The sequence below is a fragment of the Crocodylus siamensis genome, chromosome 1, assembly GCF_052110815.1.
Source record: "Crocodylus siamensis isolate JL-2025a chromosome 1, ASM5211081v1, whole genome shotgun sequence".
Taxonomy (NCBI): Eukaryota; Metazoa; Chordata; order Crocodylia; family Crocodylidae; genus Crocodylus; species Crocodylus siamensis.
Window position 1 is genome coordinate 87,238,968 of NC_143395.1, and position 16,288 is coordinate 87,255,255.

Consider the following 16,288-nt stretch of genomic DNA (forward strand, 5'->3'; position numbering starts at 1 on the left):
GGGACCTCATACCTCCACACAGGGCCAGGGCCCAATGCAGCAGCCTGATGCAGCCATGTTGGGGTTTGGAAATTTGCTGGTGGGGGACAGACAGCAATGTTAATTGCCACCATTTCTCCATAACAAAATTTCTGGACCTGCAGACAGTCTTGTAGGTCATATCTGGCCCACAGGGGAGGGGTTGAGCAACCCTGATCTAGCTAAATGAAAATCGTTTTGTCAACTAACAAAACCTCTACATACATCCACCTGTATCCTCCAACTAACAGTTACATAAGAACATAAGAAGTGGCATACCAAGCCAGACTAATTGTCCACAGAGCCCGGTATTCTGCCTCCAACAGTGGCAGGAATGGATGCTTTAAAAGAAGAACACTGATCCAGAGTGATCAGGGGAGGGGCACTCTGAAGTGCTTTGGGTTAGAGTACAAGGCAGTCGAGGGGAAAGGGACTTAATGGTGGGAGTCTACTACAGACCTCCCAACCAGGGAGAAAAGCCTGACCAGGAATTCTTGGGTCAGCTCACAGAGGTAGTGAAGGCTAAGGATGTGATAGTCATGGGGGACCTGAACTTCTCGGACATTTGGTGGGAGGAGCAGTCAGCCAGGTCTGACCGCTCATGTAGGTTCTTAGACAGAGTGCAGGACCTCCATCTAACCCAGGAGGTGCACAGCCCCACCAGGGGAGACGCCTTGTTGGACCTAGTGCTGGCCACGGGTGATGACCTGGTGAGGGGGCTGCGAGTGCTCGACCACCTGGGCGACAGCGATCATCGCCTGCTGGAATTCACCATCCAGCGCAAGGTGGCAAAGACATGCAGTAAGGCAGCGGCCCTAGATTTTAGGAGGGCAGACTTCAATGAGCTAAGGAGGATAGCTGGAGAAGCGCTGAGGTCCCGGGGGGGAGGGGAGCCAGGTGTCCAAGGAGAGTGGTCGCTCCTTAAGGAGACGATCCTCCAAGCCCAAAGGAAGGTAATCCCAACGAGGATCAAAGGGAGCAGGAGAGCAAACAAGCCTCTGTGGCTCACCAAAAGCATCCGGGAATGCCTCCTTGCTAAAAAGGAGGCTTATACCCAGTGGACAGAAGTGGTCATCACCAGGGAAGACTATTCTGTAGTTGCTCGGGAATGTAGGGGGGCAGTTAGGAAGGCCAAGGCAGAGATGGAACTGGGACTAGCTTCCCAGATTAAGGACAATAAGAAGTCTTTTTTTAAATACATAGGGGGTAAAAAGAAGGTCCCGGGTAATGTGGGGCCCTTGCAGGACAACATGGGTAACTTGGTCATCACACCAGACGGCAAAGCTAACATGTTTAACGATTTCTTTGCCTCTATCTTCCTAAGTAGGGACCAGAACAGCCACCTCCCTGCTGGGCCCCCCTCGGGCCCCGGGGGAGGCACACATGGGCCACAGGTTAGCGAGGATTTAGTTAGGGAAGCTTCTGGAGGGGTTGGACGTATTCAAGTCAGCCAGCCTGGATGATCTCCACCCTAGAGTTCTAAAGGAACTGGCCGAGGTCATTGCAAGTCCCCTGGCACAACTTTATGAGCACTCGTGGTGCTCTGGTGAGGTACCGGAGGACTGGAAGAGGGCCAGTGTGGTCCCCATCTTCAAAAAAGGCAGGAAGGAGGACCCAGGAAACTATAGGCCGGTTAGTCTCACCTCGATCCTAGGCAAGCTGTTCGAGAAAATTATGCTGGCACACATCCAGGAGGGGCCAGCAGGAGATTGCATGCTTAGGGGCAACCAACATGGGTTCATCAGTGGCAAGTCCTGTCAGACCAACCTGGTGGCCTTTTACGATCAGATCACCAGACCGTTAGACGCAGGGGTTGCAGTGGATATAATCTTCCTGGACTTCTGGAAGGCTTTTGACACTGTCTCTCACCCTGTTCTCATTAAGAAACTGGGGGGCTGTGGTGTAGACACCCACACAGTCAAATGGGTCGCCAACTGGCTGGAGGGCCGCACCCAGAGGGTGGTAGTAGATGGGTCCTTCTCAACCTGGAAGGACGTGGGCACTGGGGTTCCGCAGGGCTCGGTCCTCGGGCCTGCACTGTTCAACATCTTCATCAGCGATTTGGATGAGGGGGTAAAAAGCACCCTGTTCAAATTTGCTGATGACACTAAGATGTGGGGGGACGTGGGTACATTGGAAGGATGCAACAGGCTACAATCAGACCTCAACAGGTTACAAGGGTGGGCGGACGAGAATAGGATGGGTTTCAACACAGACAAGTGCAAGGTGATGCACCTCGGGAGGAACAACCGGCACCATACCTACAGGTTGGGGAACTCCCCTCTTATCAGCACGGAGGCGGAAAGGGATCTGGGGGTCATCATTGACTCCAAGATGAACATGGGCCAGCAGTGTGGGGATGCAGTCAGGAAGGCCAACCGCACCTTGACATGCATCCACAGATGCATCTCGAGCAGGTCCAAGGAGATGATCCTCCCCCTCTATGCGGCACTGGTCAGGCCACAGCTGGAGTATCGCGTCCAGTTCTGGGCGCCACACTTCAAGAGGGATGTGGACAGCATGGAGAGGGTCCAGAGGAGGGCCACTCGTATGATCAGGGGACAGCAGGGCAGGCCCTATGAGGACAGGCTGAGGGACCTGAACCTGTTCAGCCTCCAAAAGAGAAGGCTGAGGGGGGATCTTGTGGCCTGTTATAAACTAGTCAGGGGGGATCAGCAGGCATTGGGGAAGTCACTGTTTCCCCGAGCACCGCCAGGAGTGACCAGGAATAACGGTCACAAGCTGGCAGAGGGTAGATTTAGGTTAGATATCAGGAGGCGCTACTTCACTGTCAGGGCGGCTAGGGTCTGGAACCAACTTCCAAGAGAAGTGCAGGCTTCTACCCTGGGGGTGTTTAAGAGGAGGTTAGATGAACATCTTGCTGGGGTCATTTGACCCCAGTATTCTTTCCTGCCATGGCAGGGGGTCGGACTAGATGATCTGCTCAGGTCCCTTCTGACCCTACAAACTATGAAACTATCCCCTATTCATTACTGCCCCTGGCATCCACCATTATTGGTTTAGAGATGCCACAGGAAACATCTTCAGCCATTCTGTACAACTTCAAACAGCTATACTTTTTTTTTTAATCTTTAAATACTAAACAAGTAATTTCTAGTCCACAACTTCCAATATCACTATCTCATTTTTTCAGTAGACTTCTTACCACAGAATAGGATGACCATGCATCCCTAACTGGGCAGGACAGTTCTGGAATGGGAACCTGAAGTCCCAAGTCCCAGGCTGCATGACTCCAGGACAGCATTTGTCCCAGATCCAGTATCTGCAGGGACAGGGAAGTGGTGGGGGGGGGGGGGAGAGTTCTCTTGCAGGATGGCAGCATTCCAGCCTGCAAGGGGCTGCCAGAAGTGGGATGCAGGGAGTGCTACATGCATGTGCACTCCCGCATACATACATGTGGCTGGGAAATATGGCCAGGCAGCCTGGAGAGCAACACTCTGCAGGTAGGTCTATGGAGAGTGGCTGGGGGGGTGCAGATTGAGGCCCCCATAGTGAGGGAGGGAGTGGCTGAGGGTGCTGCCCAGCCAGAGCGGTGCATGGGGCTGGGGTGGGGAGAGGTATGGAGCTGCAGGTGGCTCATCCAGGGGGCAGCGGGGGAGGAGGGAGCATGGATGGCACGTGCCTCCCCAGATTTGTCTGGGGTGGAGGCAGATGTGGACTGCCTGCTGCAGGCTTGGGGCTCCCCACCCTACTGCCCTGCCCCTGGGGGACCCGCACTAACCATACCATCATGGCAAGGCACCCCCTGCTCACCGAGCAGCAGCAGGGGCAGTGGTGGCATGGAGTTGTGCCCCCTGCTGCTGGGTGGGCAGGGTGTGTGTGGCTGGCACAGGGGGTGGTGGGGCAGGCAGGAGCCATATGTCCTGCCTTCCTGTTTTTTAAAGATTGTCACGCTACCATAGTGTTACTGACTGAGGTGTGTTTAGTCTCTGTGATGAAAAGTGACTTTGTTTTTATTAGTCAAAAAATCCTAAGATTCTAAAAATCTCCAGTTCTAGAGATACGCATGCAATGTAGCAGAAATCAGGCACCATGGTAAAGATATTGCTGAACCTTGCTAGGATTATAGTTATGCTTTAAACAACAGGAAAAAACACATAATGCTGTTTACTGTTGTCCTACATTTGTTTTAAAACTATTTGAATAAAGTGCAAGCACCCGAGATTCTTACCTCTAAGGTGGAATTTTCACAGTATATTCCTTGTACTAAGTCACCAATTGCACTTGATATGAGCTCCACAACCTGGAAAACAAGAGAAGCACAAAAAACTTACATGTCTAAATTTTTTTTTAAAGATATTTAAAAACTTACAACTGAAGTTACCAGAGTGCTTAGAAGGCTCATGATGACGTCCTTTGCAAGATCATGGCTTTGAAAGACTGTATCACCTAATAAAAGAGGAACTAGCCGAGTAGTTTTTTCCATCTAATGCAGGAGAAAACTGATTCTACTTTCCATAATGAAACCTTAAGCCAGTACCTCATCCTTCCATCAAAGATTTAAGTTAATATAAACAAAAATCAATATATATACACTTTTAAGAGAATGAACTATAGAGTATAGTCTGTCAAGGATATACACAGCACTGCTAAATCCCAGTTCATAACTGAGACAATACTTCTGGGGTTTTTAGCTTAGTTTTGTTTTTTTTACTGCCAAGTAGACACTTCACAATATCCCTCATTGGGAGCTGTTAAAATTCTAATCTTCATGGCTAATACAGAAAAGTCAGAATCCACAGAAAACTAACCTTTAAAATGTGATCATTTGGTATTCGGGCATTCTGGGAATGCACTGTGGATGTATTTAGTGCACGGCCTGAGGGTCAGCTGTACATACACTGAACCCGTCTGCAACATGGGAATGTTTAAATCAGATTTATCAATCTGTATTATCTTCAGGGTTCAGACTTTTTATTTTATTCAAGCAAAGTCTAAAAATCTGAACTTGATCCAGAATGTAATACAAGCAGTCCATGGTCTCACTACAACTACTGTACAATTTAGAGCCATGTGCATGAACTATCTTAATTGGAACAAAATACTGGGATTTATTGTAAAATTAAATGCAGCTATTTCAAATAAGCACACCTTAAGGCTAGCCCTTTAGTTGTTCACCAAGTTCTAATTTCTTGAATGTTTAATTTCCTATACATATGATTCTATATCTGATTCCCCCACTTTGCTTCCTAAAATTCAGCCCAGCATTTATTGAATTAAAGGATTTGGTTTCAGTTTTTGTCATTCTTGTAATTGAAGACATTAAGCCAAATGATAAAGTCCCTAACATAAAGGTATGTCTACATTTAGGCGTACATTATTTGATAATAAAAACACATTCTATGCTAGCTTTCACTTTACTGCAAATCTTTTTTACGTGTGTGTGTATGTGTGCGTGCTTACCCCTTCCTCCAGTACTTCAGAAACATTGCTGATTAAAAAGTATGTTTTTTCTTGTGATGCATAGGGTTTAATTTGTAAGACCTACAAAAACATTTTCTCAAAAAAAAAATCATGTTGCCCTTTAGGTAACCAGATATCTAAGAAATATTGTAGCAATATGAACTGCAGAGGAACTGAAAGGACAATGATCCTACAGTGTTACCAGATGTGTTGAGTTATTTAAGTGGGGAACAGAGAAAATGAAGAGCTTTTTTTGCAGGTATCAGATAAGCTCTATTCCCAAATCCAGGAGGATTGAGTATCGCCAATAGGTCTATGAAAGTCTGTAACCAAATGCTCAGCATCAGATTGTATTACAGTTAATACAAGCAACATCCCAAGATTCTTCTGATGGCTAGGACACATAATACAGATCAATCACTCACTAAAAAATGTTATGGTTTGTGAAACGGTCTGAGCTCAGAGACCTACACTGGTAATACGAAGAGGAATTTACAAAGACACTGAGTCCTATTCTAAATGTCAAAGTGATAGTATGAACTTTTAACAATGCATCTGGCTGTGGATAACCAGACCTTTTCCTCTCTCTCCTGAAATTCTAGACTGAGCAGAACCAAGTAAAAGATTCTGTTTGGGGTTTCTTGTTTCTGTCCTTTCTCTCCCTTTTTTTTTTTTTATTTTCTTTCTTTCTTTCTTTTTTTGGTTGAAAACCTCGAACTCCACTAGCAAACGGCAATTTTACTGAATTAAGCAACTAATATAATCTCCATGAAACCATTTAGGAAAAAAAACCTGTTGTCTTTTTACAACTTATTTCTTCTCTCTAATGATGGGGGTGCAAAGTGATGTAACAGAATCTGTACATACATATGCCATTTAAACCAGTGCTGTATGATATTAAGCAAAGATACCAAATGCTGGTAATTTTGCTAAATGTTGCCTTCTTTCATTTCCAAGTCCTTAAGATACCCAGTTAAATACTTTTATTTTTAATAGTACAAGATGGCAAGGATGATAAATTACACTATGGTGGAATGCCTGCTTAAGAATCTGTTGCTTCAGCAAACACTGTTCTGCTTCACAAAAGAGTTTCACATGTATAACATCAGTGGATCTTTGGGCTGTGGGGAAAGCCATGGAAAACTAGTACAGCTGTATGTTTAACTCAGTAACATAACTAGAGGTGGGCAACAGAGGAACCAGATGCCAAGTTAGGAGGAGTGCCAGAATCAACTTCCACTCCTGCAAAAGTCTGCGCCCTGGCAGTATATCCATGCTGGCAATTCCAAAATAGTCCCTGGCTGCTGCTGCTGCTTTTAAAAGCAATGGCTGGGGACTGTTTAGAAATTTCCAGAATGGGTAAAACTGCTGCACCCCTTCCCTGCAGCCCTGAGGGTTTGTCCTGTGTGCTGACTCCGCTTGTTACACCACTGATCAAACTGAATCTCAGATGAAGAAAAAATCATTTGGGTTCAGTTGCATTTGAACTGTCAGACAAGAGCACATAGAACTCATGTCACACTTTTGATTAGTAAAATCTCGAGATGCTTACAAGTAAGGTAAATTTCATTAACCCCACTTTACAAATACAAAAAAACTTAATATAGAGAGGTAGCAGATCCTAATCAGCCTGTAAGGTCCTTCCACTTGAGCAGTATGGGCAGCTTGCAGACATTTAAACAAACAAACACACACCATGCTTTACCAGAAGCAGCAGCACATTACTTTGACCTGACCTAGATTGGGCAGTTCAGCGGGGCTTTTTGGTGCTTTTACCCAAAGCTGTTTAAATCCCAGAAAAGTCCCACTAAAGCACCCGATCTATACAGACGTTGTGTGAGCCAGGTCCAACTAATGCACTGCCTCTTATGGGCATGCACTGGGCTTGGAGTGGGAGCACATGGAATTTAAAGTGCCAGTTGTGTTTTGTTTTTTTCATGTCTGCAAGCAGCCACAATGGCTAAAATTTTAAGTGCCTAGATTTGTTGGCAGGGAAGAAAGTCTTGTTTTCTGAATGTTGAAGCCATTAAAAAACAGATTTTCTAATGAGAGCTGTCCAGCCAGTGGCCTGAAGGCTGCATCTACCTTATGAGGGTTTACTGTTTGCTCTCCTGGGCTCCTCCCCAGCGAGCACTGGTCCTCTTGCTGTGATGGCTAGGGTCTCTAAGGCAGGGCAGCAATGCAGGAGGGGGCCCAGTGAGCCCAAGCAGTTTGTGGCCTGGGGCTCACGATGGTGTGTTGTGCAGCCCCCAGCTGCTCAGAAGTTGTACAATCCTGCTCTAATGTAAAATGCACAACATATTTACGCAAGAACTGAAATCCAGAACTCTCTAATATTCTCAAGACAGTGTCTTTCTCACCAGGCCAGACAAATTCCCTGTTGCTTGTGCTTCTACTGGTGCCCATGAATGTTAACTCTTTGTTGCCAATGGCTCAGTTTTATCAGGAGTGGTGTAAGTTCCTACATGCTTAGCCTGTAACCTAGTAGTTAAAGCACTGTGCTGAAGGGAAAGGTGCAGGTTTGAATTTTCTCAGGGTGAGATGGACCTAAAAATCCAGGTCTCATTTTCTGGGCAGATGCTCTTGCCATTAGGTGAAAGGTGGCACCTCCTTCTGAGCTGCATGTGTACCTTCAGTGTTGCATAGTTGCTAGGTACGCTCTGTCTGCCCAAACAAAACTGGGGCATGAGACAGAGATTAGGTAGGTCCCTGCACCAATTGAATTTCAACAAAATACATATGAAGTGTTTAGGTAGCTGGTCCAAGTAGTTTCTGAGCATGTGCATTAGCTCAAAGCTAGACACCTGCAAATCTTTTCAGGTCATAATGGAGGTACTTGATGCATCTAAAAGGTTGTGTGGTCACTTAGCTGGTTAATGGGGTTTGCTCTTTATAACTTAGGTACCTAAATTCTACCCAGGTCCTGTCTATACCCTTTAGAGACTGACTGGGATCTGTCCCAGAACAATTCAAAGGTCACACAGCAGGCCAATGGCAGAATGAAGAACAGAACACAGAAATCAATTCCCACACCAGTGCTTTTCACAAGATCACCCTGAATAGTTCTACTTGTTGATTTCATTTTTGAGGGCCAGACTTACAAGACAAAAAGTTGCATGTTAATTTAGGGGCCCATGACTAACCTTATCCCTTATCTTCATTTTAAGAGGTGGGAACTCCATCATAAACAAAGTGATACATGGAGGGACAGCAGTAGCTGTTTTAAAACCGTATGAACTCAAAGTGGCAAAGCTTCTATATATGCAAAAAAAGGAAGGAAACCATCACATTCAGGAACCAATAAATTGTCAAAATGAGAGACTTCAATTTATAATCTAACTCAGAAATTACTTTTTCAAAATAAAACTTAATATTTAGAAATATTCCCACACTTAGAAGTCCAATAAAAACCTCTTTCAACCAAACATTTCACTGCAGTTTTGAAATACAAATACCTCAGTATTAGGATATTGTAAGTCAAGCTGCCTAAACAAAAATGAAAATCAGGTTGATTTTGATTGTCTAAAAACAAATGTAAAAAAATAATATATATCCTAAAGCAGTAGCTCTCAACCTTGTTAGAATTGAGGCACCCCTGGAAAGACTCAAAGCTCCCATTTTTTGAGTAGAGAAAAATAGAACAGATTTTCTGCTGCAAAATATTCAGAAAGGCCACTACTACAGATTTCTATTTGGAATTTCTGGGTTTATCTTGTGAATTATGTTTGTAAGCCTAACAGTGCTAACATGGTGTCGCACCCAGCAGCACCCTTGAAAGGATCTGAAGGCAACACAGGGTGCCAAGACTCCGTGGTTGAGCATCATTAGCAATATTCTTTAAATATTCTTAAAAATAGGAAGCCTGATGTATATCCACATCATATTGGGCATCTTTATATGTGCTCCGGGGTGGGGGGACAGGTGCTTTAATTAGAGCAACTCTTAGGAGCCACTGTTAATTAAAGTGCACACAGCATCGTGCATTCAGCATCCCACGTTTCAAAATAGCAGTGGGGGTGCTTTAGCTAAGGCTTGCTCAATAACCTTTAGTTAAACCATCCCTGCTGCATTTTAAGCATGAGGGTGCTGAATACATGCGACACCATGGCTGCTGGAGTGTGCTAATTAGCATGCTCCAACAGACTCGACTCCTATTAGAACATGTCAGAGCAGGCGTTGGGCATGTGTACAGGTGCCTACAAATTATGAACTTTATTGCAGCAAGGTGCAATATAACCATATCTACAGTACAGAGCAACTATACGCACTGCTCAGTAACTAAAGCATGCAAAAAAAGCAGCAACATTTAAGTGTATCATGTTTCTTTATAATTTCAAATAACTTAAGGACAGACAACATCAGGGATTCTTACGATAAGGGATGCGATGCCTCTGTACATGACCCACCTGACAAGAGTTTAGGGCATCTACATATAAGGATCTTCAGTAGTGTATTTACCTTGATGGAAAAATCCCTAAAGAAAGATTCTTAATAATCTTCCTTAGTGATGAGCAGCAGTACTACCTTCCCTGCACCACCTCCACTTCTGTTGAGAAGACCATCTGGCCAGCTTCAGCAGGTCAACCAACTTCTTGGCAGCTATTAACTACTTGTTCTTGACACAGGCTTGTGGGAGAGCCAACTAGGGGTAAAGACACTCTGGACTTAGTGCTGACCAAAGGAGAGGACATGGTAGGCGACCTGAGGATTGGGGGTACTCTGGTTGACAGTGATCACAATCTGATTAGGTTCACCATCCACTGAAAGTCTGGGAATTCAGTCACTAGAACTGAAGTCCTAGACTTCAGAAGGGCAGACTGACAAAAACTCAGGAGTCTAGTTAGAGAGGCCCTCTGTGACCAGTGACTGGATGATTTGAGAGTTCAGGAATGGTGGTGCTTCCTCAAGGGGGCAATTCTCACTGCTCAAAAAGAGGCCATCCCCACGCAGTCAAAAAGCAGGAAAGGGGATAAAAGACCTGCTTGGCTCAACAGGGATATTAGGGAACTATTTAAAAAGAAAAAAAGAAGCATATAAGCAATGGAAAACGGTTCAGCAACCAGAGAGGAGTACACTTATATGGCCAGGGTCTGCAGGTAAGAGACATGGAAAGCCAAAGCAGGCATAGAGATCAAGCTGGCAACCAAAATTAAGGACAACAAAAAGTCCTTCTGTAAGTAAAAATAAATCAAGCTTCACTGTGGGACCCCTACTGAATACAGAGGGGCAGCCCACAGTTGATCCCCACAAAAAGGTGGAGCTCCTAACCACTTACTTCACATCAGTATTCCTGAAATCAGACAGGAGCTGTTCACCTGTTCAGAGGCCAAGGGATTATGGGGAAGATATCAGACCACATGAAATCAACCCCAAACAGGTGAGGGTCCTCTTAGAACATCTGGACGTTTTCAGGTCTGCTGGGCCAGATGACCTACGTCCGAGAGCCTTGGAAGAACTGGCTGAGCTCATAGCAGGGCCTTTGGCGAAGCTGTTCAAAGAGTCATGGAACTCAGGAGTGGTCCCAAATGACTGGAAGAGGGCTAACGTGGTACCTGTCTTTAAGAAAGGGAAGAAGGATAACCCTGCAAACTATAGACTTTTGATTCTATTTCCCATGAGATTCTCTCAGTTAAATTGGAGGGTACTAGCCTAAACCAGTCAATTGTGATTGATGGCAGTCACTCATCGTGGTGCCCTGTGACCAGTGGGGTCCCTCAAGGCTCTGTCCTGGGACCCATACTGTTCAACATATTCATTAACGATGTGGACATTGGAGTCAGGAGTGGATTGGCCAAGTTCGCCGATGACACCAAACTTTGGGGCAAAGCATCCACGCCAGAAGATAGGCGGGTGATCCAGGCTGACCTGGACAAGCTCAGCAAATGGGCAGACGAGAACCTCATGGTGTTTAACACCGATAAATGCAAGGTTCTCCAGCTTGGGAGGAAAAACCTGCAGCACCCTTATAGGCTCGGCAGTGCTACGTTGGTTAGCACTACAGAAGAAAAAGACTTGGGGGTCATCATTGACCACAAGATGAACATGAGCCTCCAATGCGATGCTGCGGCTAGTAAAGCGACCAAAATGCTGGCGTGCATCCATAGATGCTTCTCGAGCAAATCCCGGGACCTCATTCCCCCCTTGTACTCGGCCTTAGTGAGGCCGCAGCTGGAGTACTGCGTCCAGTTTTGGGCTCCACAATTCAAAAAGGATGTGGAGAAGCTTGAGAGAGTCCAGAGGAGAGCCACGCGCATGATCACAGGTCAGGAAAACAGATCTTACGATGACAGGCTGAGAGCCATGGGACTCTTTAGCCTGGAAAAGCGCAGGCTCAGGGGTGATCTGATGGCCACCTACAAGTTTATCAGGGGTGAACACCAGGATCTGGGGGAACGTCTGTTCACCAGAGCGCCCCAAGGGATGACGAGGTCGAATGGTCACAAACTCCTGCAAGACCGTTTCAGGCTGGACATAAGGAAGAATTTCTTTACTGTCCGAGCCCCCAAGGTCTGGAACAGTCTGCCAGCGGAGGTGGTTCAAGCGCCTACATTGAACACCTTCAAGAGTAAATTGGATGCTTATCTTGCTGGGATCCTATGACCCCAGCTGACTTCCTGCCCTTTGGGTAGGGGGCTGGACTCGATGATCTCCCGAGGTCCCTTCCAGCCCTAATGTCTATGAAATCTATAAATCTATGTAACAGTGAGGTGGATAGACAACTTGCTCAGAGGCCAATCCCAGGGAGTTATAATCGATGGGATGGTCTCATCCTGGAGAGCCATCTCCAGTAGTGTCCCCCAGGGATCAGTGCTTGGGCCTGTGCTCTTTAGCATCTCTATCAAGGACTTGGATGAGGGGGGTGGAAAGCACTCTGTCCAAGTTTGCTGATGACACTAAACTATGGGGGGGAGGCACACAAACTGGATGGCAGGGAGCAAATCCAGGCTGATTTGGACAGGCTGGGGAAATGGGCTGAACAGAATAGGATGCAGTTTAACAAGGATAAATGTCATGTGTTGCACCTGAGGAGGAAGAATCATCAACACTCCTACAGCCTGGGAGGTACCATTCTAAGTAGCCCAACTGCGGAAAGGGATCTCAGAGCTGTAGTTGACTCCAAAATGAACATGAGTCACCAGTGTGATGAGGTAGTAAGTAAAGCTAACCACACTCTTTCTTGCATAAATAGCTGCATCACTCTAGGAAGGTGATATTTCCCCTCTATGCGGCATTGGTTAGGCCGCAGCTGGGGTACTGCGTCCAGTTTTGGGCGCTGCACTCCGGGAGGGATGTGACTGGCCTGGAGAGGGTTCAGAGGAGGGCCACTCGTCTGGTTAAAGACCTACAAAAAAACGCTTTGTGGACTGATTGGGAGACCTGAACCTTTTCAGCCTCCACAACAGGAGGCTGAGAGGTGATCTTGTGGCCGCCTACAAACTCATAATGGTGGGGCAGCAAGAAATAGGGGATACAATGTTTACCAAGACGCCTGTCAGAGTAACTAGAAATAATGGCCACGAACTAGAAGAAAGCAAATTCAGACTGGACATCAGGAAAAAATTATTTACAGTGAGGGTTGCCAAAATGTGGAATACGATTCCAAGGGAGGTAGTGTTGCCCCTTCCTTGGAGGCGTTTAAAAGGAGATTGGACAGACACCTGGCTGGGGTCATCTGACCCCAGCACTCATTCCTGCTCAGGGCAGTGGGTCAGACTCAGTGATTCAATAGGTCCCTTCCAACCCTAACATCTATGAAACTATAAGTTTGTGGATGACATCAAGCTGTGGGGAAATGTGGGCACATCACACTTCCAAGATGACCTTAACAGATTGGTCTAATGGGCTAAATGGAATCAGATAAGGTTCAACAGGGACAAATGCCTGGTCCTTCATCTGGGTAGGAAGAACCTTCATCATAACTATACAATGGGTGATGGTCCACTGGCTGCCACTGCATCTGAACGGGATCCAGGGGTGATAATTAACCAGATGAACACGAGCCGAAAGAGCGATGAAGTCGCCAGCAGGGCAAACAGAACTCTAGCATGCATCGGCTGATGTGTTGCAAATAGAGGGGGAGGAGCACCTCCCTGGATCTATTTGGCAATGGTGAGGCTACAGTTGAAGTACTATGTTCAGTACTGGGCACACACATGATTAGGGGCCTGGAGGATAGGCCCTATCAGGAGAGACTCCAGGAACTGAGTCAGTTTAGTCTGAGTAAGAGAAGACAGAGGTGACTCGATAGCCGCCTACAAGTATGTCAGGGGTGAACACCAAGATCTAAGGGATCAACTTTTCAAGAAGGTACCCTTTGGGAGGATGAGAGCCAATGGGCAAAAGCTAATGGAGGAAAAATTTAGGTTGGACATAAAGAAAAACTTCTTTTCTGCCAGGGTAACTAAAATCTGAAACACATTCCGAGCAGAGGTGGCGCAGCTGACATCCTTGGAGGTGTTCAAGAGGAGACTGGACAAGCACCTCACTGAGCTTGTTTGAGCCCAATAACCTCCTGCCCATGACAGGGGTCTAGACTTGATGATCTTACAGGTCCCTTTTGGTCCTTTGACTCTATGATTCTATAAGGAAGCATGACATTGCTTCAAACTTGACCCTTCTGGAAGCGATAATTGTACTTCACTGCTCAATTCATTTAGATATAAAATGGCAAACTAAAGAGGCACTATGATTAAGAGTACTCCAAGCTATCTGCTGTTACATTCTTCTGTAGCTACAGAAAACTAACAGTAAGCAGTACAAGCAAAGGAAGGAGAAGCATGGAAAACCCTATTATTATGTACTAATGTAAACAAACTAGGCAAAAAACCGATACATGGATTAAATCAGTCAAAGATGGTCAGCCCTGAGGTGACACAAATAATATCTGGAAGCGGTATAACTATTCTGCAAAAGAATATATGAATACATGTGAATCACGAGTACTCCCATTTAGCCTCTGACAGACCCCAAAAAACCCATCAACTAAACTGAGGTACAGATGTGTGTCAAAGCAGCAAGTCATCAACCCTTTTCTGAGGAACAAGGAGGATTAGTTATCAGATCCTAGACCAGAAACGAATTGCTGATAAATCCCAAACACAAAAATATTATGCAGCAGCTTAAATCAGTCTATCCATGATTCTATGCTGAGTTGGTTAGATGACTAGGATTTAAATTCTTGTCTTTCTGATTCATACCAGAGGCCAAGGGCATTATATCAGGGACTTGAAGGCCAACCCTCTATCTTAGCTGCCAATGGTGAGTTATGAGTTTCTGGCAAGTCACCACTATAAGAACTGTAAGAAAATGGTGTGAAAGGTTAAAAAGTTCACACAAACTCTTGCTGTATTTGGACCTCTTTAGTCCTTGTCCAATTTACCTCCAATTCCAATACCCCCATGGACAATTTCACCATGCCAAGACTTCTCAGAAGCCTATTGCTGGAAAAGAGGATGTGCCTGCTGACAGCAACTAACCACCATGTCATTATGATAGCACCTGATGAAGTGAGCTTTTGCTCACAAAAGCTTATACTTCTCTGATTCAATTAGTCTATAAAGCACATCTCTACCCTACTTTCTAATCATTACGTTGCAAACCCTACTATTTGGCAAACAGGTTTTGATCTATTTGTCTTGCCTCTAGTTTTGCTTTTGTGCTGTCAAGGCCAGTCCCCTGTCAGCAGGCACAGACAGGGTATTGGAACAATCCAAATAGCAGATGTGCCTCTGCAGTGTAGAGTGGGGGTCACATTGTAGAGGACTCTCTCCAAACCAGTTTGTATAGAACAATGGCCAGAAGGTTAAGCAACACTGGCTTATGGGTTATAAGCCAGTGGCTCCCAACCTCAGGGCATGACCCAAATCAGGGTGATGGGGCGGTCCTCCGCCCACTCTGCCCCTCCCACCTGTGGGGCTCTCCTGGCGCATGATTCATGCAACTGTCACTACCGCTGCCCCCTGCAATCCCCGCCCAGGCTCTGCTGGTGCCGCCGGGTATCAGTGAGTCGACAGCAAGGGCGGGGGTTGTGACTCAGATTTAGGGTTGCAGCAAAAAAAATAGTTGGGAGCATTAACTGGGTTAAGCAGATAAAAAGTTGCCACCAAGAATGCTGTAGCTTAGCTGGATGTACATGTCAATAGCAACAGTAAAACTTCAGCCTCCTTGTAAATTACGTGGAATCTACACACATAAAAAATTCATTAAAATGATACAATTGTAACAATTTACTATTTACTCTTTCTATGCACCACTGAAGATCATTATCTCTGAAGCCATTCCTTAAAACCTGACCACAGCAAAGGTCAGTTTTAAGACCAGTTTTACCAGGGGGCTGGAAGACTGGGTTGCTCTAATCTATTTAGTCTTTCCTAGTGGTACTATCAGCTGTTTGAGAACAGCCACAGTTGAGCATATGTACTGATGGCATTAATTTATTACTATCAATACTGGCATTCTTTTATTTCTTTATTTTTTAAGTATGAAAAGCAGCAATGCAAAGCAGTAGGTAAGCTATTTTCTAGGGAAAATTTGTTCCCATCTGCTCCCATATATGAAGAGCTAAGCTTTTGGGGCACAAGGCAACACTGTCCAGACAATCTTCTCTAAAAAGTATTGGTGGTGCTAGCATCATTGCAAATTAAATTTGACCTTTTACAGAAATGTAATTTGACCACTCACATTTTATGTTCTATTTGCTTTTTACATTTCATTCCATTTAGATCAAGTTTATAGTGATTGGCTTAATGTGTTTAAAGACTAGTGACACTTTGGGTTATCGTACAATTATTTACAAGTTGTGTTACCTAGAATCCCCAATCATAGGCTATGGCTCTATGGCACTAAC

At 45.4% G+C, this 16,288-nt stretch overlaps 1 protein-coding gene across 2 annotated transcripts in view; it reads right to left on the minus strand.

Moving 5' to 3' along the window:
* PDSS2 (decaprenyl diphosphate synthase subunit 2) overlaps positions 1-16,288 on the minus strand; it is a 193,191-nt gene that overhangs the window by 36,786 nt on the left and 140,117 nt on the right. For both annotated transcript variants that reach the window (XM_090037571.1, XM_090037561.1), the window contains exon 4: positions 4,211-4,282. In XM_090037571.1, coding sequence (XP_089893697.1) covers positions 4,211-4,282 — 72 coding nt within the window. The remainder of the gene's footprint in view (positions 1-4,210; positions 4,283-16,288) is intronic.